This window comes from Lactuca serriola, chromosome 8 (assembly GCF_051521515.1).
Source record: "Lactuca serriola cultivar US96UC23 chromosome 8, Lser_US96UC23_V15, whole genome shotgun sequence".
In the NCBI taxonomy this organism is placed as follows: domain Eukaryota; kingdom Viridiplantae; phylum Streptophyta; class Magnoliopsida; order Asterales; family Asteraceae; genus Lactuca; species Lactuca serriola.
In genome coordinates this window covers 259823727-259848270 of record NC_136415.1, presented here as the reverse complement: position 1 = coordinate 259848270, position 24544 = coordinate 259823727, and the positions used below count along the sequence as shown (strand labels likewise).

At 38.6% G+C, this 24544-nt stretch overlaps 2 protein-coding genes across 2 annotated transcripts; one reads left to right on the top strand and one right to left on the bottom strand.

Moving 5' to 3' along the window:
- The first annotated feature begins 5289 nt into the window (after positions 1-5289).
- Positions 5290-7752, top strand: LOC145069030 (Tetratricopeptide repeat (TPR)-like superfamily protein). The gene has a single exon (XM_079016007.1). The coding sequence runs from the start codon at positions 5415-5417 to the stop codon at positions 7698-7700; it is 2286 nt and encodes a 761-aa protein (XP_078872133.1). The 5' UTR covers positions 5290-5414; the 3' UTR covers positions 7701-7752.
- A 302-nt stretch (positions 7753-8054) lies between these two features.
- LOC145065846 (uncharacterized) lies at positions 8055-13714 on the bottom strand. The gene is made up of 4 exons (XM_079012948.1): positions 13490-13714; positions 12334-13359; positions 9551-9634; positions 8055-8445 (listed from the first exon to the last, which is right to left on the bottom strand). The coding sequence occupies exons 1-4, from the start codon at positions 13697-13699 to the stop codon at positions 8326-8328; spliced, it is 1440 nt and encodes a 479-aa protein (XP_078869074.1). The 5' UTR covers positions 13700-13714; the 3' UTR covers positions 8055-8325.
- Positions 13715-24544: the final 10830 nt, after the last annotated feature.

Sequence of the window (24544 nt, the reverse complement as noted above, 5' to 3'; positions counted from 1 at the left end):
TGTCTGGACTATAGATTCGCTTCAAAGGTGTGCTATTGATGAGCCCATCATACTTTGGCTTGAGCCAGTAATGTCATTTGGGCTCGAGAACTCCAAGGATGCACAGTTCGACATGCCGATCACACGAAAGGCATTCATCTTTCACTGCTTTAATTCGACTGCTACTATTCCTTCCCCAGACCCGAAGGTAGATAGGGATCTGCTGGAGTTCTACTTGGAGTTTGCTCAGCCCCACTACTTGACCTGGAGTTCGAAGAATATTACTACTGTCAAGGTTTTGAAGCCCTACTCAGCGGGGAAGTTTATTAACGTTAAAAAATTCAAAGTGACTCGAGGCACCGAAGGCTCAGTTCACAACTTCACCCTTGCTGATCTACCGAACCTTGATCCCCACGACTGGATACTCTTCAATAACATTCTTCTGTCAAATCCACAGGAGTACCAGCCAATAATTGATCATGTCAAGCGAATGCTTGTGTGCTACATTCACGAGGTAGCGAAGATGGACCAGGAGATTGCCTCTGCCATTCACAAGCGAACCACGATCAAGACTATGGGCAAAGCAAGCAATGTCAACACAATGGTCAAGGGGAAGATTGATTCGAAGTACCACATTGTTATGTTCATCAGAGGCGAATGTCAGAAATGCTTGTTCGCTCTCGTTGACAAACACCTCTTCTCAACTTCTTGCCTGGAGCATATCTTGGAGATCATTCAGAGGTGTGATCAGAACAGTGCAGCTGACAAGAAGTTGTTCACCGATATGTTGAGGTGGTATATCCAGTTTCGGCAGACACTTCTTGCAATAATTCCTCGACTATTCAAAGTAATAAAGACCGTGAAGCCAATACAGAAGAAATAATCTCTCGCCTCATTTGACGCAAAGGGGGAGATTGTTGGGATTATTATGTTGCGTCATGGGCTCGGTCCTTAGCCTAGTTTTGATTGTCGGTATTGGGCCTGTCCAACCGTGCATGTTTTTGTTCTAGGGTTTAGTATATAAGCTGCATGCATGCAGTCTTAGGAGTTAACGCTTTTATAATTTTTCTCTTTGAGTTTTGTAAACCCTAGCTCGCCTCTACAGTGGAAGTTCTTCATCGAGCTCTGCTAAGGCGTGACTTCATTGAATCATAAGCACATATTTGATTCTATTATGTGTTCATTCTATTACTGTATTTGCCTTGTTTGATTTTCATATTCATACCTGTGAAAGATCTAATTGATCTAGAGTTTTATTCTCTTCACTTATTTTTGCAGATAGTACATTTATTTATGCAAATAGTACCAAAAAAATGAAATGACTGTCCGGAATACTACTTTGAAATGTTATAGTCTGGAAATAGTGGTTAGTTTACAAAAAAAAATGGTTATTTATTTGCAAATAGTTCATTTATAATGGGTTGCATTACTTAATTTTCATTTTTTAAATTTATAACGGTTATTAAATAAATATTTGTTATTAATGATTTTTTGAATATTAGGGTAAAAGATTTGTTCATTTCAGATTCACACTATGCATTGAGTGAACCTCGACCAAGGTGGTACATATAAGTGAATAAGGAAAAGTTATTTTACATTCAATACTGAACTGATACATATACAAGTGAGATCCGATTGTGTAGGATCTGTTACAACTATACAGAGAGACTATTTCTAAAGTTTATCTACAATTTTGAACAATAAATAAACATGTGGTAAATATGTATAATGAGAATAGTGGTAGTCAATTTATGTGTTGAATGCTCCCTCAAAATGGACGACCTTGAGAGAAGTCCAATCTTGGATATAAGTGTATGAAATCTCTGGGTGAGTAAAGGTTTTGTCAAGGCAATTGCAAGTTGATCGTCTCCATTGATATGAGTAACCCGAATGGAGCCGTCTTGAACTTTTTCTCTCACAAAATGAAAGTCCAGGGCTAGATGTTTCATACGGGAGTGGAAAAATGGGTTAGCTGAGTAGTGGGTAGCACTTAGATTGTCATAGTATATGGTTGGAGTGACACATGACTTGTAACCAAGTTCAGATAGAAGGGAGATGACCCATTGTACTTCAGTGGTAGTAGAAGCGACTACTCGGAATTCTGCTTCAGTAGAGGATCTCGCTAATGTTGGTTGTCGTTTAGAAGCCCATGCAATTGGAGTTGAACCAAGGTAGACTATGTATCCAGTAGTACTTCGATATGTCTGTTTGTCACCTGCCCAATCAGCATCGGTAAAAGCATGAAGATGTAAAGGTGAATTACGTTTTAGAATAAGACCATTATGAATGGTGCCACTTAAATAGCGTAGCAGTCTTTTGAGTGCAAACCAGTGTATATCGGTAGGGTGATGCATAAATTATGAGAGTTTATTTACTGCAAAGGCAACGTCAGGACGTGTTAAGGACACGTATTGTAAGCCTCCAACTAAAGAGCGGTAGTCGGTAGGATTGGAGATTGGTTTTCCATCGTTTATGGTGAGTTGGAGAGAACTTGACATAGGGGTGGTTGTTGGTTTACAATCATTCATGTTAGATTTTGTGAGAAGATCAAGGATGTACTTAGTCTGAGAGAGGAATAGGCCATCGGAATGGGGAAGGACTTCAACGCCTAGGAAGTAAGATAAGGTGCCAAGATCTTTTAGAGAGAACCGATTAGAAAGAGAGGTGATGAAACTGGAGATGTGAGAAGAGTTAGGACCAATGATGATGATGCCGTCCACGTAAACAAGCACATAGATGGAAGATATGGGAGAATGATGAACGAATAAAGATGGATCAGAAACTGTGGGTTTAAATTTGTTGGAGAGAAGAAATGATTTAAGTTCATTGTACCAAGCGCGTAATGCTTGGCAAAGGCCATAGATGGCTTTATTTAATTTGCAAACATGGTTTGGGAATGAGGAGTCAATGAACTCGGGAGGTTGAGCCATGTAAACAGATTCTGTGAGTTTGCCTTGTAAGAAAGCGTTGTTTATGTCAAGTTGTCTTAGAAACCAGTTTTGAGAGGTGGCCAAAGAAAGAACAATGCGTAAAGAGAGGCTGGTTTCACGACTGGACTGAAGGTTTCTATATAGTCGAGTCCGGGACGTTGATGAAAGTCTTTGGCTACAAGGCGAGCTTTTAACCGATCAACAGATCCATTGGGTTTGAATTTGGTTCGAAATACCCATTTACACCCAACAAGATTAGAGGCTGATTCACGAGGTACAAGGGTCCAAGTTTGGTTGTGAATAAGTATATCGTATTCACTTTGCATGGTTGTTCTCCAAGCAGCTTGTTTCAATGCTTGAGTAATCGATTGAGGTTCAGGAAAGGGTTGGGCAATGGTATTATAGAGAAGGAAATCTTTGTTATGATATTTAGAGTTTGGTTTGGGATTTTGCATGGTTTAAATTTTGATTGGGCTTGGTGGTTGTGGTTGTGGAGAGTTGTTTGAAGATGAAGAGATATTTTCAGTTTTATTTGGTTCAAACGAGTGTGAAGATATGTTTGTAGAGATTGAAGAATTTGAATTATGGATAGTGTTGGGATTTTGAGTAATAGATGGAGTTTGTGGAACAAATGGAGGTGTAACAGGTGGAGTTTGTGTTGATGTAGGTGGAAGGGGAATGAAGTCGAGATGTAGCCAAGTGTCTGGGTTTGGTGATGGTTGGGTAATTGTTTTAGTGAGTGACTGATATGGAAATATGCTCTCAACGAATTGAACATGTCTGGAGGTATATATTTTGTTTGTGAGCGGATCTAGGAGATGATAAGCGCTTTGAGATGAAGAGTAGCTAACGAATATGCATGGTTTAGATTTGGTTTGTAATTTGTGTTGAGAGTAGGGACTTAGGCATGGTTTAGATCTGGGTTGTAATTTGTGGGTAAGCAAGACAACCAAAACTTCTCAATTTGTTATAGTTTGGTGTTTTGTGAAATATACAAAAGAAAGGTGAACCATTCTGAAGATTGATTGTGGGGAGGCGATTTATAAGATATGTGGCAGTGGAGACTGCATAGGTCCAGAAAGGTAAAGGCATATTAGCATGAGATAGTAGTGATAAGGCTGTTTCAACTATGTGCATGTGTCGTCTTTCGACATAGCCATTGTGTTCAAGAGTATGGGGAGAAGATGTGAGATGAGAGATACCACATGAAGCTAGGTGAGAAGCTAAATATGTGCATGTGATCGTTGTCGAATAATAAGCATCCGATAAATTTTTAAATAGTACAGTCCATTTGATTTGACTAAACATCAAATGGAAATTTATCGGTCAAATGGAACGGTATTACATTATTTTAGACTGATGAGATATGAAAAAAAAAAAAAAAAAAAAAAAAAAAAAAAAAAAAAAAAAAACTTTTATTAGAACGAAAAGATCTAGTAAAATTGATCGAGTAAAAAAAATCTTTTATTGGTGATATCTACTTACTTTAAGAAGCAAAATGCAAGAAGAAGGTTTGATTCCTCGGCCTTTTCTTTAAGACAGGAGCCATCTCTTCCACAGTTCCACGGTTCCACCCTCATGTTTTTATAATTTACACTTTAGCCCTTTTATAAAGCCATTTCTCCTTAATACCTCAGGCTTTTGTTATTTACCCTTTTAGCCATATGTCGATTTATTTTTATAAATGTGGTACAAAACGTTTTTACAATTATTGTCTAGGTTTTTTTTTATGATAATTTTGGCCAAATTTCACTTTCTTTTACAAATTTGATACAAACTTTTTTATAATCTTTCACCTACTTTTTTTACAACCTCATTTCGTTAAACTCTTTTTTTTGTTTTAGAAAACGTATTTTTTCTAAAACTATTTTTACAACTTTCTTTAATCTTTTTAGTAAGTGTTTTTTTTTTTTCAAAATTCATGTAAACATTGTTTACAATTTATTTCCAATTTTTGTATAACTTTGTTTTTTTAGCTTCTTTAAAATTAGTTTTTCTTTTTAAATTGGACAATTTATTTTTTTAAACTTCGTTTACGTGAAAAGTTTTCTGCAGCAACTTAAGGAATGATCAACAAGCTAGTTACGTATACAAATAGTAAAAGATAAAGTTCATAGTTACAAAATTACAAAAATAAAAATCATACAAACCAAATTGGGATTTAGTATTCATTATTCATATTTTTTAGAACGGTAAATCTAAAATATTCTTATATTACTCTTAAATCCATCTATGTCTTTATATTTTTTTTAGAACGGAAAATCTTACTTACTTATATATTCCTCCTAAATCCACTTATGTCTTCAACAAAACCCTCGTTGTAACGTTGTTATAAGACCTTTGGTAGTCGTTATTCACGTACCCCCAGAGTTGTATTTGTTTATTATCGGAGTGGGAGGGAGAAATATTGCTAATAAATGGTAGCACAAGGATCAATTTGTAGTTCATTCTATAACCATCTAAAAACCAAACCTAAAAACCAGTTATGGTACAAGCTGCCACTCAATGAGACTGCTGCACAGCAGCTGTATACGCTCACTGAAGAAACAACCAAGGCGTAATTTCCATAAACCCAATTTTGGAAACCCAAAACGTTCTCCACCCACAAAAGCACCGATCGTTTCAGACTCAAGCATAGTGCAATGGAACAACGCAATCACCAACTACATGCGGAGTGGCCGATGCGATTCAGCTCTATGTATCTTCGAAAAGATGACCCGGCGAACTTCGGTTTCATGGAATGCAATGATATCTGGATACTTGATGAACCATCGGTTCGATCTTGCTCACCAGATGTTCGTGAAAATGCCCGAAAGAGATTTAGTTTCATGGAATGTGATGATTACGGGGTGCGTCCGAAATGGGAACCTAGGTGCTGCGAAGAGACTGTTTGATCAAATGCCCCATAAGGATGCGGTGTCTTGGAATGCTATGTTGTCTGGTTATGCGCAAAACGGATATGTTGAAGAAGCAAGGATGGTTTTTGATAAGATGCCAAACAAGAATTCTATCTCGTGGAATGGAATACTTGCAGCCTACGTGCAAAACGGGAGGATAGACGAAGCACAGAAATTGTTTGAATCAAATCCATCCTGGGATGTGATTTCTTGGAACTGTTTGATGGGTGGGTATGTAAGGAAGAAGAGACTAGTTGATGCAAGATGCCTGTTCGATAAAATGCCAAAGAGAGATGAAGTGTCTTGGAATACGATGATTTCAGGTTATGCTCAAAACGGGCAATTATCGGAAGCTCAGAAGTTATTCGATGAGTCTCCAATTCGAGATGTGTATACATGGACAGCTATGGTATCCGGGTATGTGCAGAACGAAAAGCTGGATGAAGCAAGAAAGGTGTTCGATGAAATGCCTGTGAAGAACTCCGTTTCATGGAATGCAATAATCGCTGGATATCTACAGTCCAAGAAACTCGACATAGCAAAGGAGCTGTTCGATGCAATGCCTTGCAAAAACGTTAGTTCTTGGAACACTATGATTACAGGGTTTGCACAGAACGGCTTCATTGATCTTGCTATGGAGTTATTCAAGAACATGCCTAGGCGTGATTGCATCTCATGGGGTGCAATCATTGCAGGGCATGCTCATTTGGGACACAATGAAGAAGCTTTGCGATTGTTCATAGAGATGAAAAGAGACGGAGAAAGGGCAAATCGGTCCATTTTCTCCTGCATTTTAAGCACGTGTGCAGAGATCACCGCATTAGAATTGGGAAAACAATTTCACGCGCACCTTGTGAAAGTAGGGCTGGGATCCGGATGGTATGTAGGGAATGCACTATTGGCTATGTATTGCAAATGTGGAAACATAGAAGAAGCTCATGTTACATTTGAAGAAATTAGTGATAAGGACATAGTGTCATGGAACACAATGATTGGAGGGTATGCAAGGCATGGATTTGGTAAAGAGGCTTTAAAAGTTTTTGAGTCAATGAAAAGAAAAGGAGTCAAACCAGATGAAGTGACCATGGTTGGTGTGTTATCAGCGTGTAGTCATAGCGGATTAGTGGACATGGGCACACAGTATTTTCACACAATGGAAACCGATTACTCCATAACTCCAAACCCAAAACACTACACATGCATGATTGATCTTTTAGGTCGGGCAGGCCGACTAGATGCTGCCCGGAATTTGATCAATAACATGCCCTTCGAACCGGATGCCGCCACATGGGGGGCCTTACTTGGTGCCAGCCGGATTCACAACAACACCGAATTAGGCGAAAAAGCCGCGAAAAAAGTCTTCCAAATGGAGCCCGATAACGCGGGTATGTATGTTCTTTTATCAAATCTCTACGCAGCTTCGGGTAGATGGGGTGATGTGGGGACAATGAGGTTAAAAATGAGGGACACAGGGGTAAAAAAGGTTCCTGGTTATAGTTGGGTTGAGGTGCAAAACAAGATTCACACGTTTTCGGTTGGGGATTTGACACATTCGGATACCCCCGAAATATACAGTTTTCTTGATGATTTGGATTCTAAATTGAAAAAAGAGGGTTATGTATCTTTGCCTAAATTGGTGTTGCATGATGTGGAAGAGGAGGAAAAGGAGCATATGCTCAAGTATCATAGTGAAAAGTTAGCGGTGGCATTTGGGGTACTTAAGATACCCAGTGGCCGACCGATTCGTGTTTTTAAAAATTTACGGGTGTGTGCGGATTGTCATAATGTTATTAAATATGTATCCAAGATTGTGGGAAGGCTGATAATTGTGAGAGATTCTCATCGGTTTCATCATTTTAGAAATGGTGTATGTTCTTGTGGAGATTATTGGTGATATGTATCCAGCATTGTATTTTTGTTTTTTTAAACAATATTTTGTTTCAAAATTGTTTTCTAGTAAATTGAAAAAAAAAATACATGCGCTAACCAAGACGAATTGAAACCATGAAATTGACTGGTTGATCATATTTTCAAGGGAACAAAAAAATAATTGAAGGTTTTTCACAAATAACCATAAATTTAGCAACCGTTAATTTCTCTTTTGCATAAAATTGGTATTTTTTAGTTTGAAGTTTTCATTTTCTATTATTAAACAATAACGAAGATGTGAGGTTGTATAATAATATAAACGCTAGTAAAATATTTTAGGACATGTGATTTCTATGTTTTAAACAAAATAGCAACATACTTAGTGAATGTCTGGATATATTTATTGGTAAGTGTTTGATTAGCAAACACTCTACCTAAGTGAAGATTTTAACACGAAGAAGATGAAAATGTTAGTATCATGATTACATTAATCCATGGACAAAAAAAAAGCAAACAAACCACAATTATTCATATGCCTAGTAGTGTGTCTTACAAGCCCTTTTTACCAAAATACCCTAAACTCAAGTAGCATGAATCTAAACGTACAAAGTCCTAATTTTCAAGAAATGATGTGGATGTGGATGTAGATGTTATGGTGTGTCCATTCCCAAGAGTGTTTCCAGCTCCTGCAGTACCTCAAACGCTGCATATTCGGAGTTTATGTTTATGTATGGCCTTGCCACATTCAACACTTCCCTCGCTTTCAATTGCTGCGTTTAAAGTTTCATCACATGATTAAAGTCAAGAAATAGCAATCAACTTTAACTTTACTATTTTATTTCATCAAAACATTATCCTGCTTTCATTTTACATATTTTACTTACAGCATTGGAAGTTACTTTGATTTGAATGTTCTACCCACTTATAAGCAAAGTCATCAAAATAGTAATACAAAGCAATTTTCACTGGGTAGATTTTTCAGAGTATTAATGCCCTAAAAGGAAAAAAGAAAACTGCAAGTACAATGCTATAATTTTCAAGGTAAAATGTCTTTGATAAGATAAACCAATTTTCTGTTACAACAAATGAAAGTGAGATGCTATAATAGACAAAAATAAATAGCATTGCTACATCGTGTCATCCATCTGTGAGAATCTCACAATAAAACAGTTGCTTCAAAAATTGGGAGACTACACAAGGGTTAAATGCAAGAAATAGCAGCATACTTGTATTTATTTATTTACTACTTTCATATTATCATACTACAGCACTGTACTTTGACACATCTATCCAATACAAACCACTTTCAGCAGAGTGTAATTGCTAGATTTTTCAAAGTAAGAATAAGAAGAAACTGAAAGTATGATAATGGGAAGAAAAAAAAACTCAAAGTACAATGCTAATGCTATTCCTCGAAAAGAAAATAATGTAATGTATAAAATGAGAGTGAGATGTTATAACACAAAAATGAGTTGCCATTTATTTAGACATACATACAAGAATAGATACTATAAAAGGGTTAAATGCAAGAAGTAGCAACATATTTCATTTATAGCATCTTACCTTTAGAGCATTGTTTTCAAAAATCCACCTAATTAGGTAATTATAGCGCATTGCAGTTTCAGTTTTAATTCTATCTGTTTTGTATTTGAATGACATGTAATAGAAATAATTGGAAGTAGGATGCTATAACTTATAATGAACAAATAAATGCTAATTCTTGCATTTAACAACCCTTTCAATCTAAAGTCTAAACAGAAACGAAAAGCTGACAATTTGTAAACAAAAATATAGGTATAAATATAAATGAAATCCCAAAAAGATAGTCATAGTAGAGGGATGAAGGATGTAGGGCAGGGGGGTTTGTTGACTTACTAAATGCTCATATTTTGACTTCAATTCTTGGAAAGCTACAAGCTGCTGTGGATCTGTCACGAGTACCGAGGTCCCTGGTACAAACTGGAGTTCAAAAAAGTCAAAGATTTTGATGTAAGCTTCTCAACATTGTTATTTATTTGTTAATTGACTTGTTTGTAGGAAGAGTAAGAGTGAGAAAATCAAGGCAGCCAAAGTTGTTGGGACTTGATGGAGAAAGCTCAACTTCTATTTCTTACTTCTTACTTCTTACTTCATACTATAAAAGTAAAACCATACAATTTCTTATTTTGGGGCATTAAACTTCAAAAATCTATCAATCGGATGGTATAATTGGCTACATGTTTCAAGGTACAGTGATAGGAAGAAATGTCAGAAAGATTTTATAGTAAACAAAAAGAGTACATTGCTATTTCTTGCATTTAACCCAAAAATATATATATATATATTCTAGAAATACAAGAATAAAATCTTAACAATTCATGTAAATGAATAGAACAAAATAAACCTACAAGAGATTTATTAATATATAAGATCAGATAATATTTTCGTATTTACATGTTATTTTCCAATTTCACATTTTAATACGCTACATCCCAAGGGAAGGGAAGGGAAGGGAAGTGGTACCATTTCCGAGGAAAGAGTTTTAATAAAAACTTTTAACATTTTTATATTTTAGGAAATACCATTACTTATCTAATATTTATAACTTGCTTTTTACCTAAATGTAGATCTAAAAACACTGAGTGAACAAGAAATTGATAAAAAAAGATAATTTAATTAACCTTCTGAAAGTATTTATAATGTAAAAACTAAAATTCATTCATCTTTATTTACATTTTAAATGCTTAGTCAGATCAGATTTACAAGTAACCCGAACACAAAATACACAAAAGAGTGGAAGTGGAGTTCATGCATGACATATTTCAGTTCCTTATATTATTTCCAACTCCTTTGCCAAAACATTCTACGAACCAAATGCCCTTTTAGGGTGTTGCTTCTTTTTTTTTTTTAACTTAATGCAGATACAACAACTTAATAGAAAAGATCACTTTCCCTATTAAGTTCTAACCTTTAAAAATTTTACCTCATTTATTTTCTCCTTTCATTTCCCCAAGTGTGTGGTCATTTTCTCTAATAATATTTTTTTAATCATTTATCCAAATATTAAGGGAGCATCAATAAGTAAGTCTACTTTTAAGTATTTCATAATACAACTTTTGGCAGCTCTTCAGGTCAATTGTGCTTTAGAGAATACCCACACACAACATTAAAATATATAGATTCCTCAAAACTATTTTCCAAACTTACACAACAATTTTTTCTCCTGATTCCTCAATCTAAAAGATATACATGAACAATTCAAAAACCAACACTAAGAGTTGAAGAATTTTAAGTTTCTTTAACTAAATCTTAGAAAATATCTACTTTCTCCTAACTCCAAACAGCATGTTGAATGGCTGCAAGCTTTTTCCAACTTTCTTCTGGCACCTAAATGCATGCAACTTTAGCAACCAGAAAAACCTCATCATATCCTCATTCCTCACTATAACAATAATATTTCCTCATCTTAATTGCACTTATATTTAATATGATTTTTATTCCAATTTTGTATGCATCTATATGTCTGAACTTGAGTTACTACACAAGTCACAAATACATAAAAAGCTCACACAATGGTCAAAATTTGCTTATCCATTGGAGATTCTTTGTACATCTCTCCTTTTTTAACTGAGTTTATTGCATGGAAAACGTCCAAATCACTTTTCAGATTGTCATCTTTCATCCACCAATACCAACTTAACCTTCTCTAAATCTAATTCTAATAATGTATCCATATTTTACCATATCCCTAAATGTAGGATCACACAGCCCGTTAGGAAACATTTGCAGTTTTCTACACCCATGCCTTTTAGGGCGCATGCGCATGCGCATCATAAATCATTATGTCTTATTATTTACCATATTCCTACAAATCTACGGATAAAGATCCAACAACAAGCCATGTCATTTTTAAGACTCCTGAATCTTGAAACCAATTCAACAGCCATGGATAGATCCTTCCACAAAACTAAGTCTAACCACAAAGATATATTTCTATAAATTCTTATCAACCAACCGTAACCGTATCTTCATCTAAAAACTAAGGTTCTTGGGGTAAAAAAAACAAACATTGACAAAAGGTTGTACTATACATATATGATATGCCCATCAAATTATGGCCCCACAATTCAAAAAGGCTGAAAATAACCCCTTGAGCTTGGAGTTAAGTACACACTTGGGCTAGCTCAAAATCCTGTATACCAACATCTTCTATGTATATAGTATTTAAAGTTGGCTAATTTATGAACTTAATGAGAACAAGAATTAATCCAGTAAGCTGCTATACATGGTTGCTTCTATTTTATTTGACTTAATGAGGAATCAGGAAATTAAGTACTAACTTTTTTACAAATTTGCCCAGAACATAAATATTTAAACACATGAAAAGCAACATCCAACGCAACCATCTTCTAAAGTTCACTGATTTAGCTTTTTTTTTTCACAATATATCTAAGAAGACATGCCGGCAGTTCATTAAGTTATTCTCTCCTATTTGGCACATGACACCCCATTACTCTAACATGCTAAAAGATGGTGGTAATGCTTAAATTGACATGAAACCTTTATTTTTTTCATCTACATTAAATCAAACTAGTTTCTCAAATCAAAGGTATAAATTATTTACACAGTAGAAATGGAAATTAAGTAAATAAAACAAGATAGAAGAAAGATATTATTACCTCAGCCGGCCATCCAAATGATTGTGAAGTGGAGTTTTGTAGCTTGTTTGCAGCATCAGTGTCAGAAGTTTTGCGAGGCCGACCCCGGGATCTTGAAACTGAAGCAGGCTCAGTATCAGTATGAATATCAGCACCATTGGCATTAACAGATACATTTTGTGCAGGGGGGCCCACCCTCCTAGGTCTTCCTCTTGGCCTCATCACGTTTCCTGACAAAGGCACAGTCACAGGCCTCCCAATTCTCTTGGGTCTGCCAACACCCCTCTTCTTCCCAATCCCACCACCACCATTGAACAGCATGATTGACATCAGCTTAGGTCTGCCAACTTTCCGCCTTACTCTCCTCTCTGCCTCCGCCTCACCAGAATCACCGCCGCCAGAACTTGTTACAACAGCTCTGCTAGCACTGGAACTCTTTGGCGGCCGACCACGGCCTCTCTTGGCTGAAACCACTACATTCTCAGGAGACTCAACAGTTGGTGCAACACCATCATCACCCAAACCTAATGAAGCAAAGATGGGTTCAGCAGCCCCTGCATAATTTCCTTGCAACTCTTGCCCAGAAGAACCCAAGTGCTGCTCGAATTGAGGTTCATAAGGTTGGATCTCAGCTGCTGGCTGTTCATCTGGCACCTGATTTTGTACCTGGAACCCGAATTCGTGTCTGGGTTTGGGAGGACGGCCGGGCTTTCTCCTAGGTTGAACAGAAGAATTATCAGCTTTAAAGCCAGGTGTAGTACCCAATGTATCAGTAGAAGTTACAGAATAGTCAGCGATATCATGGTCCAACGTGGGTGTGGGTGTGGGTGCGGGAGTTTCGAAAGGAACAGATCTAGGAAGTGGAAGCATGTAAGAGTGTTTGACGAGCGTTAGCTGACCCTCGTTTTTCATTCGCTTTAGGTGGTGAGTCAACAAGTTGGAGTGAGTAGGAGGCAAATTTGTATAATGCCGTTCTATGTATTTAGCTATAGCTTGTCTACTGGACCCATCTTTGTCCTTTAGAGCAACAATTGCTGCTACTATCATCTGCCAAGAAACAGACACAAAACCCACAAACAAAATTCAAAAAAATATATATATGTAGTGAAACTTAGAAACTGTTACAGGTCAAGCAGATGATGATATTGATAATTTCGAAAGAGAGGAAGGGACTTACATCGGAATAAGGTGGGTGGGCGCCGTTAGTAGTTGGGCTGGCAGGGTAAGGCTGATGTTGGTCGTTAATCGGCGACAGATCGGGAATCGAGTCCATGGAGAAGGAAATTGTTCGAGAGAAGAAAGGGAAAAGGGTTTGATGGTATATTTGATGGATGAGGATGAAAAAGGTTGAAGATGCGTTTTGGGTGTCAGTAGCGGATGGAGTCATGTGTATACGGACGGATGACATTTGTTAATTTCATTTGCATTTCAAAGTGTTTTACAATTATTTCTTCTAGGTTACAAAAAAAGCCATAAATTTACATAAAATATTTGGTTATGTATAATTTTATGTCTTGATGTATAATACACCGAAAGATTTATTTATTTTTGTACTTTAGATGATTTTTACCTTCTACGGCACGTGAAACACCTATATGGTGCTAACTAGGACGTAGAGTATTGTTACGGCAAGTTTTAGGTACATATTTAGCTTTTCATTCAGGGTTTCTGTCTAATAAGCATCTTGGAATCCGTTCTGTACGAAATAAATAATTGTTGGATTAGGAAGCCATACCGAGGGTTGGACCGCGGCATTGTTCTCCAACGCCCAAGTTAGATTGTGAATATGAGAATTGATCTGATATTGTATATAGTGGTTGGGATTAAGTAGTAGAATTCAAGTTGATATGGGTATCGAAGGATGGTGAGTGAAGTAGTTAGATTCTAGCATATTCTAAGTGGGGAAGAGTGGGACCTCGCAGCGGGAAGACCTTATGCCAAGGTTCAATTTTCAGTCGGAATTTCTCCACGTTCAAGACTTTCGTGCAAGTGTTGAATCTTCTGTTTTCGCATCAAGATCATCGTCAGTTGTTGGGTTTCCCTCGGGTTGTATTAGTTTTAGTTGCGAAAATATGTAGGGCGTGTTTGTGCATTAGACTCTAGGGTGTTAGGAGCCCAGGTTGAGGGATGTGATGAGGGCATCCTTGTCTGTTCTTGTCTGATTGGAGCTTAGATGTCTGAGTCACGACCCAAAGGTCTGATAGGGTTAGTTAAGTCTTGTTGGGATTGATGTGCAGACCGGTTAGACTGTGAGTGTTGATGTAGGTTAGTGGGTCGGGGGTAAGCCTGAGTGATGTTGTTGGTTGGTGGATCGGGGGTAAACCTGTGTTGTCAGTGGATAGCTAAGCAAGGTTGTCAGAGCCGAATAGGAGCAAGGTCTAGTTTAGTATGTGACCAATTGATTTTGTTTCGATGATGTGCTTATTTGCGAGGTTAGCATGACGACGTTTGGCAAAGAAGGTTTTGGGTCGATCAAATCTGCAGACTTTCGGTCAGTTTGGCTGATGTGGGGGTTGCGTCAGGTTCCGAGTATAGAAAGGGTTCTTTCTGTCATGATTTAAGGAGGTTGTGTGGAGATGTTTTCTTCAGGACGTGTCGTATCACCAAAATTTCTGGGATGGCAGAATTGTCGAGGGATGGTCGTCTATTGGAGATGCTACAACAAATATGAATCAGATCTTGGAGGCACTTTTGAAGGACCCTTAAGGGGTTACATCGGGTAGTGGAAACGAGAACTGATTTTGAGGACGAAATCTAATTTAAGCGGGGGAGAATTGTAACATCATGTTTCTGGTCATTTCTTAATTCAAGGTTATGGGCCAAAAGCCAATTCTGTGAGGGCTTTGGGCCTTAAGGGGGTAAAGTTAGGCCCTTTGGAAGGTGACAATGATGGTTGAGAGATCTAAACCTTTAAATTGTGTTTTGGGTCGAAGGGTTGAAAAGGGAAAAGACTTAAATCGGGTTCTTGCATGAATTTCATATTTTAGTTCAAGAAGTTTTTAGTCCAAGATATCTGGATAATATTGTGGGGCTCTTGTACACCCTTCTGTGCATATAAAGAATGCCAAAATCGAAGTTGGAACAAAAAATGTGTGGTAGTTTGAAAGTGTGTTGAAGTTAGGAAGGAGGGTGGGCGTACCAGCATTGTGAAGTCGTGTCTTTAGAAGTGTACGTTGAGCATATCATTTGGTACGTTGGGCGTACGCGATCAGAATCCAAACCCTAAATTTGGGGTTTTGAGCCCTATTTAAGTTCCTTAGTTCCTCTAAACCTCTTCCACTCTCAGCCTCCATCTCTCTAACGTCTTCCGTTGAAACCCTTACCCTAAATTCAGGCCCAACTAGCAAGGAGATGGGCAAGGCCGATTGGAGGCACTGGGCAGGGATTTCGGGCGCGCCCTAGGCAAGGCGTCGGGCCGGTAGGAGAGTCCCCAACACGGATGGCAAGGGAACGCCAGGTAGTGTTGGAAAGGGAACACCAGACAAGGCTGGCAGGAGCGTGCCAGGCCAGGCTGGCACTCTAGAGCAGTCTAGGCCATGCTAATGGACCATATATCATCAAGTCCCCCCAGTCTGATGTTACCGGTACGCATCTAATGACATTGGATTGGACTTAGTCATATAAATTGTGTGTCATCAAATCCCCTTAGTCTGATGTGATTGGATTGCTAACAATCAGATCAGACTAGACAAGAACCAATGCATTAAATAATAAAAAGAACGACTGGACCTTGCCCATGAGAGTCGTGGTGTTGTGCAATGAGCCAAACATTGCTTATGTGGCTTGAGCTGACTTGATACTCCTTCATTGAGAGGAGTGCAAGCTGATCGGTGTGATGTAGCATAACTGTTGCTGTAAATGTTTTGTAGAACGAGGCTGCTAAAGAGTGCTACACGACACTAATGTTGTGACATTTCTATCATCTTGGAGGGATGTCATCGATAATCATCTTCACAGTTTGTTTTTCATGAGCATTGATTACCATTCTAAAGGTGTTTCTTGCTCGGGCTATTCCTAGCTAGATTCCCCCCCAGTCTGATGTGGGTAGTGTAGGTAGTCGAATCAGACTATGGTGCATAGGCAAGGTTGTTATAAGAATACACAACGAGGTTGTTTTCTATGATAATAGACAACCAAACTGTTGCTAAGAGCCAAGCAACATAAATGTTGATGGATTATAAGTGGCAATGTTGTTGTAGATAACATTCTTCTTGAAGAGTAACCTTGCTATAGCAAGATGTAATGTAGGAAACGCCTTATTGATCGCCCGAGCATAGGAAACCCATGTTGTTTATAAGAGAAGAGACACCAAATTTGATGCTAAGCATGACATAAAATTATGATGCACGACTTACGATGCGCGACGATACACAACTTATGTTGTGCGGCTTAGAAGAATAGTTTGGGCTTAGCAGCTAGCAATCATGGGGATGTCATGCGTGGGAGCATCACGTGGAACAGATCGGGCTTAGCTGCCAGCGATTGTAGATACATCACGTGGGAGAGCATCGCGTGGAATGGATCGGGCTTAGCCGCCAATGATCGTAGATACATCACGCGGGAGAGCATCGCATGGAATCATATAGGCAAAGGTTGCAAGACTTTGAGCCCCGTCGGCGGATCATGCTGCTGGAATGGAGTCGGGCTTAGAAGATAGGCGCCTCAAGGCAAGGGTGTTAAACCTTGCATGTGGAGCTTGTCGCTATAATGGAGTTGGGTTGAGAAGCCAGACGGCTTAAGGCAAAGGTACTGAACTTTGCCGGCAGAGCTTGCCACTATAATGGAGTCAGGTTAAGAAGCTAGGCGACTCAAGGCAAGGGTGCCAAACCTTGCATGCGGAGCTTGCCGCTATAATGGAGTTAGGTTGAGAAGCCAGACGAATCAAGGCAAAGGTACTAAAATTTGCCGGCGGAGCTTGCCGCTATAATAGAGTCGGGATAAAAAGTCAGGCGACTGAAAGCAAGGGTGTTGAACCTTGCATGATTAGGCGCAGCGGCCGCAATATGTGTGTCCGGACCAAGTTATCAGGAGCGGCTGAAATATAATGATACCGGGTGCTCTGTCGTATCATTAATTTTAGCGATGATTTATGCCTCGTCTTTTAATCATATTGTCGAGAGCTACACAGCGAGGCTATTGAGAGTTGGACTATGGGGCTGCTGCCAAGAGGTGGGTAGCGAGAATGCTTGGAACTGGTCAACACAAATATTGATAGCCGGGTGGCACGGTTGCTGAGAGTTATCAAAGAGACTGCCAAAGACCAGTCAGCACGACTGTTTAGAAAAGTTAGGCATCATAGCTGATGAGAGTTAGGCAGCATGGCTGTTGGGATTTGGGCCGCATGGTTACTAAGAAGAGTTGGACATTATAAATGTTGGGATCCAAGCAATGTGACTACTGAGAGTTGGGTCGCGTGACTGCCTGGGGCCGACCACCATGACTACTGATAGCCAAGCCACATGGTTGACGTTTGGTGTTGGGCCATGGAGCTTCTTCTTCATTCATAACACCAATCTCTTCATAGGGATGCACAATCATATATAACGTCAACTCGTTATGTAGCTCAGATCTTTACTCGAAATAGAAACAACACTTCTGCATAGTGTTGTGCTAACCCCTCTACTCCCCCCATTTTTTTAGAAACAGTGAGGAGTAAGAATGAATGGATATATTATATTGGCTTGTTGTCTGCACTTTTGAGCCTCATTCGTTTGTACCAGTTTGTAAGTCCCCTGCTCATGTCTTATAGACCGAGCTTTGCTCCGTCGGCGAGCTCTGAGTGTCGCGGCACTGGAGCAACTATCTGAAAAGACAACAGTATCATATTTGATAGTTAGTATACTTTCTTGAAAAAATAAACTAATTAAAATTGCAATAATCTTGAAATGCTTTGCGAGTAGCAGTAGCAATGATGCACTACTCTTCTCCCTCCCATTTTCTTAAGGGAGGTGGAGGATGGGAACAATGGATGTGTAGCTGTTAGAAACTGGGCGACACAACTGTTGGAAAAAGCTAGGCGACACAAGTGCTAACAAAGGTTGGGTAGTACGCCTGTTGGGAGTCAGACCACGTAATCGTTGATGACTAGGATTTGCGACTGCTGAGCTGGGTCACATAGCTGCTGAGGGCCGGGCTGCACGACTGCTGAGAGTTGAGCAGCGAGACTAGCAGGGGCCAGTCAACATAAATGGTGATGGCTAAGTAGCGAGACTGCTTGAAGTTGGTCAACATGGCTGCTGATAGCCGAGCATCACGATTGCTGAGGATTATTTCGAAATGCTTCACGAGTAGTAGTAGCAGCGTACCACTCTTCTCCCTCCCTCTTTTTTTTGAAAACTCCAAGCATATTCTGAAATGCGTTTGCTGAGCGGGGCTTGCGGCACATGAGCGCTAAATGGTTGATTTGTGTCTTGTAAAATTGTCCCAACTTATTGTTGTCGAGATAACCCAATGTGAAAACTAAGGGAGCCCAAACTAAGTGCATCCCATCAGCCCGATAAAGTAATCGGCCAAGCCCAAAATAAAATTTATGGAGCCCACTTGTGGAATTGTTGCAGTCCAAAAAACAGCCTTGTATCCTTGTATCCGAGCTATAAGCCTAAATGTCAATTTTAGCCCAATTTCATTTTCCCTTTTTTTGTGTGGGCTGCATCCAGGTAGTATAGAGGATACATCTTTTGACCCGATATTCTTTCTTTTTCAGGTTTGAGGAGAAACTGAGATCCATCGAATGGTGCTCGATGTCAAACAAGCCAAAATCAAGGATTGCCTCTTGCTGGAGTTCCATCGAATGCGAATATCGAATGGTCCTGGTGGTTCGTCACTAGAGATTTGGGGGTGTTGGGTCGACGATTGGAGGTGCTCAATAGCAAGGAGTAGTCAGACGGTAGTGCTTTTGTTGATTCCTCACCGGATATGTTCCTGGCACGTAGAAGGAGATTGGAGCAGCAAGGTTTCGCCGACAAGCTGTTGTTGAGCAAAAATCATTGTTGGACGGAGGCGGATGGCGTCCGGTTGGCAGTGAGCGCTTCCGATGCGACGAATAACCGAGAGATCAAATGGTCTGGTGTCAGGTCTCCGTTGGATGCTGTTGGAGACGCGTTGGTGGGGTCGGTAACGACTGGTGATGATCAAGTGGGGTTGCAGGTGGCAGCGATGGTTGTAAATGGAGGTTTGTTGTCTGTGTTGGTCGAAGGATGCAATTCGAACCCAACAATCGCCACTTGGAGGAGAAGATTGTTGTGCTTAGCGATATTTCGTTGGTAGAAACATAATCGCGAAGGTGCCTCGTCGGGCGAGGCGGCCGGAGGTGTTCTGATGAGTTTGGTACAAAGATTGTTGATGGCGGTTTTATAGAGATGTAGCCATCTGTTGTGCTTGTCGTCGTGGTATGGTCCAGTAAAGGGATGAGGTTGAAGGTGACGGTGAGCGTTGTTTGTAGCAATTGATGTTGGGAGTTCACTAGCGGCATTGGTTTGTTGGGCTGACGATCGCAGGTTCGCAAGTACATCATACCAGAGGTCTGCAAGTGATGACCGACGGTGTAGTTCCGGCTAGAATTTAAAGGTTGAGAAAGTAGGGACCTGTTGTCACTGCCAGTGGCAGGTTCAACGATTCTTCTGGTTGCTGCTGTTGTTTCCGATGGTCGACAGACGGTGAACGATAGTGATCAGGTTCTGGTGTTTCAAAGAGGAGGTGACCATGTGGGGCCCACCTTTTGACTTTTTTGGTAGCTTTTTTTGATCGCGTGGGGCCCACATGCCTTTTAATATTTGAACAATAGCATCACATGGAGGCCAGCTGTAGTTTTTTTTACTTTGTGTGCATTAACAATTGGACAAGATGGTCCCGCTGAAGGTGCTCGGTAGACCTAGTGGGGCCCGACCTTTGTCTTTGTCTTTTCTGTTTAGTCTCTTGTGGGACCCCTAGAGCTGTAAAAGTGGATGTAAAAATGTATGCAATAGGTATAGATGGTATAGATGGTTACCATCCTCTCCCCCTCTTTTTTTTTTCTTTTGGTCGGCTTGGGAAGGACAAAAGCACCGAGACCATTTTATAATCTTTCTTTTGTGCAACTTGTTGTATTTCTCTTTTTTTGTTTGGTTGAGAAGTGACAACCAGTCATCCTTTTGAACTTTTCTTTCCAGCTTTGGTATGCTGTCTTTTCCTCTGTGCTTGACTGGTTAAGGAGCAACCAATAGTCCACTTGTACTTTTTGTTTTTTAAAACCATTCACTAGAGTGACCGATGTATGGGTAATTTTGAGATGGGTTAAAAATAAATAAATAATGGGTGAAAGACATAGGAAAATACTCAACAAATAGGGTTTTCTTAGCAATACCCGTTTTTTTTTAAAGTCATTAACTAAAATGGTAAAACTATGAGGTAAATGTAACTTTTACCTTTTGAAATGTATAAGAATTACATCACAATTTAAACAAACTTGTACATTTAGACTCATTACTGTAATTAACCTTTGATGATATGTAAACTGAAAGATGATAAAAACTCATAATAGTTTTTTTTTTCCAAACTTGAATAAAGCCACCAAAGTATTAACAAAGATAAATCTGAATAATTCCTTGCAAACATGTTCAAAATGAACAAAAATCCCAGGGGATCAAAAGATCTGGCCTAAAAATATATTTCTTTCTGAAGGTTTGAGGAGGTAAAAAATTCATAGAAACTTATTTCTTTCTTCAAGGTTTTAAACAATTTGAGTAAACTTGAAAATCAGAAACTAAATGGGATTTTTTGAAAACCCACAAACAACTCCTCTCTTCCTCCTCTTTATTTGAAGGTTTTGGGATATGTACAAGCAACACAACTAGGTGTACAAACAATTGTTGCAGGGATGGGATTGCACACAAAAAATCGTAGCTAAAAATGATATTTTTGGTAATATGTGAACTAAAAATGAGATAAAAACTCTTAAAACTTCTTTTCTAAACAAATCTTCAGAATATGAACAAGAAACAGATCTAAGAAGATTTTCGTTTTCCTTTTCTACGCTTTTAAAGGAAACACCAAAAATATGAACAAAGGTGGTGTAAGAAATCGATTTTTTTAAATGTACAAACGTCTCGGATGTGCTTATAAACAGCTGATGCAGGTAGTGTAGTTATCATAGAAGATCTAAACTAAAAAATATTTTTCTTAGTAGTATGATGTTAGAACCTATTTTGTTGGTTTGTGCTAGGCATACATGTTTTAAGGCTTTATTACTCATTGTATGGGTTGTTTGTGGGTTTTCGGTTGGTTGGACCGAAAACGTTGGGTTTTCGGTCCCTTGGTTGTTTTCGGCTGTAAACTTGTTGTTCTTTGTGTATACTATAAATATTGTCCTAGATTGATAAATTCTAGCTAGTTGTTTTTAGTCATTAGTGTGTGTGAGATCATTTGTACCTGACGATTTCGGTTGATATAAAATCATGTGCATTTTTATCAATATTGCTTCTTCTTCTTCTTGATTCATTCTAATTTGATTCATTGTTATTGTTTGATCACTAGTTGGTTCATAATTTGGGGACTTACAATTGGTATCAGAGCTATTCTAGTGTCAAACCGTGTTCAAGAAGATTGAATTAGATCAATTTTTGCTTTACTTAAATCGTAAAGTGTTTTGAGCCTTTTATCACAAGTTACTTACTATTGGTGCTGTTGTTATTGCGTTTTTGCTGATTCATCGAGGATTCAAGGCAAAAAGAATTGAAAAGGGTCGAAAATTTGTTTGACATCATCGTTTTCAACAAGATCTAGGTATTTTCAGTCTGAATCTGGGTGTTTTCGGTGGAGCATCCTTGTCAGTTTTCAGCTGCATTCCGTTTTCGACAGCATTCCGTTTTCGACCGCATTCCGTTTTCGGCCGCAATCCATTTTCATTGTGACCTTTAGACAAGTTTTATTCAATTAAAAAAAAAACTTATTTATTAAAAAAATTTAAAAAAATGGAACCTCAAAACAGTGCAATTCATCAAGAATTGGATTCAATCATGGGAACCACTACGAAAATTACGCGTCTCTTATCAACAGAAGGTTTTCCAGAATGGATATACAGACTTGAGAAAGACATTAAAATGAAAGACTTTAAGATTTGGAGAAGCATTCTTAGGGGTCCTGTTAGAATCACAACTACCCTGGAAAATGGAACCATAACTGACAAAGAAATTGAAAACTATACTGATGAGGATTTTGAGAAAATTGAGGAACAAGAAAAGGCACTTGCAACTTTGACAATGGCTCTATCCCCTGACATTGCTCAAGGATTAAGGGAGTATGATTCAACAAAAGTACTTTGGGAAGCATTGATAGACGTCTACGAAGGAAATGATGACATGAAACAAAGCAAACAGGACATGCTCCGTTAAAATTCAACATGTTCAACCATGTTCTAGGGGAGACTCTTGAAGCTCAATTGTAGAGATTCATCACTCTTACCATTGAGATGATCACTGCTAGAATTTATGTACCACGCTCGGAGATAAACAAGAAACTGTTGAACTCTCTTCCCAAGTCATGGGATATGAATGTTCCTGTTATCAAGAAAACCAAAGATCTCAACAAACTCACTCTTCCTGAAAACCATGACTATCATCAAAGCTTGTAATTTGGATGACAAACAGCGAGAGATAAGCCATGTGAATTCCTACTCCACAACAAATTTATGAATTTCATCAAACAATGCCTTTTCATCTTTCATTGTTCCACAACCTCAAGCTTTCATTGTTCCGCAACCTTAAGCTTTCACTGTTCCACAAACTCAAGCTTTCAATGTTCCACAAACCCATGCTATTCCATCATCTATGTCTTATCAACATTCAGTCTCCTCCTCAAAATCTCCCGCTATTGTCTCAAGTCCCAAGTAAGTTGAAGAAAATCTGGCTTTAGCTTCTGGTCTCGTAAATTGTTATAATGCTTTTCTAGCTGGAGATTTTCCTCCTCAACTCTCATTTGTTGATCTTGATCAAATTCACCATAAAGACGTGGAAGAAATGGATATTACCTGACATATTGCAATGGTTGTATTTAGGGCTAAGCAGTTTTCCAAGAAGACGGGAAAGAACAACTGGAGTATGAATGGAGAAAAGAAAGTTGGGTTCGACAGAAGCAAGCTCAGGTACTTCAACTGTCATGAGCTGGGTTATTTTGCTCGTGAGTGTCCAAAACCAAACAGAAGAGAGAATCATGACAGGACAATGGTGCCAGTTGTGAACAACAAAGGAACTAATTCCAACAGTGAAACTGCAAATTTGGCAGTGGTGGGTCAGTTGTTCGATTGGGAAGACCAGATTCAAGCTTTGAACATTTCAGGGCCTGAGACTGGACATCTAGCATAGATAAATGAACTTCTAGATCAAGAAGCTGAAGCAGAAATGATGTAACTTCAATTTTCTTTCATGGTATCTACCACTCCAGTGAAGAAAGAGGCCGGTGAAATTTATTGCTCTTAAAAAATGCATGGATACTATTAAATTTCTGCGTGATCAAATTGATTTGTTATGTAGAGAAAAAGAGGACCTTAAGTATGAAGGTTATACTCTTAGGAAAGGACAAAAACCACTTAATGAACAATTAGAGGCCAAAAGCAAGGACTTTAGGAAACTTCAGGAAGAATATAGTAACAAGTGTGAGAACTATAACTTTGTTAAAAAAAACAACTTGCCAGTTTGACTGATGAACTTGACTCATTAAAAAATAAGTTTGAAAATGCAGATTTTAATTTTAGAATATTTGATGTGTCAAGTGAGGTAGTTGCTTCGATGATTGAAAAACAATTAAAATTTAAAGATAATCAGCAAAAGGGTCTAGGGTATGATTGTGTTCTTCCTCCTTTTAATCATAACTACACAACCATCCCTATGACACAAGAAGAAATAGACAAGGAAGCACATCTTCAGTATGGTAAACCTACTGTGGTTGTGACAGTAAATAGCTCTAAGGTGAACAATACTAATGTTTCTACTTCATCTGCAGATTCACCTTTAATTCAAGGCAAGCAGGCAGCTAAAGAGAGTGTTTCTGACAATAATTTTGTTTTGCAAACTAATGTTTTTGATTCAAACAATGATGTTTCTGTTTCTAATTTGAATGATTCTATTTTTAAATCTGATGATTCGAATGTTTCTGATAAGTGTGGTAATGTGTCTGATAAATCTAATAAACTCGTCACTAGCAAATACCTGCCACCTAAGTCAGTCACACATTCTGATGCATGTGTGAAAAGTAAAGAATT

Coding starts and splice junctions, on each gene's coding strand:
- LOC145069030 (XM_079016007.1), top strand. CDS start 5,415: ATGAGACTGCTGCACAGCAGCTGTATACGCTCACTGAAGAAACAACCA.
- LOC145065846 (XM_079012948.1), bottom strand. CDS start 13,699: ATGACTCCATCCGCTACTGACACCCAAAACGCATCTTCAACCTTTTTC. Junction 13,360..13,489: donor CCCACCCACCTTATTCCGAT/GTAAGTCCCTTC, acceptor GTTTCTTGGCAG/ATGATAGTAGCAGCAATTGT. Junction 9,635..12,333: donor CATTTGGATGGCCGGCTGAG/GTAATAATATCT, acceptor TTTGAACTCCAG/TTTGTACCAGGGACCTCGGT.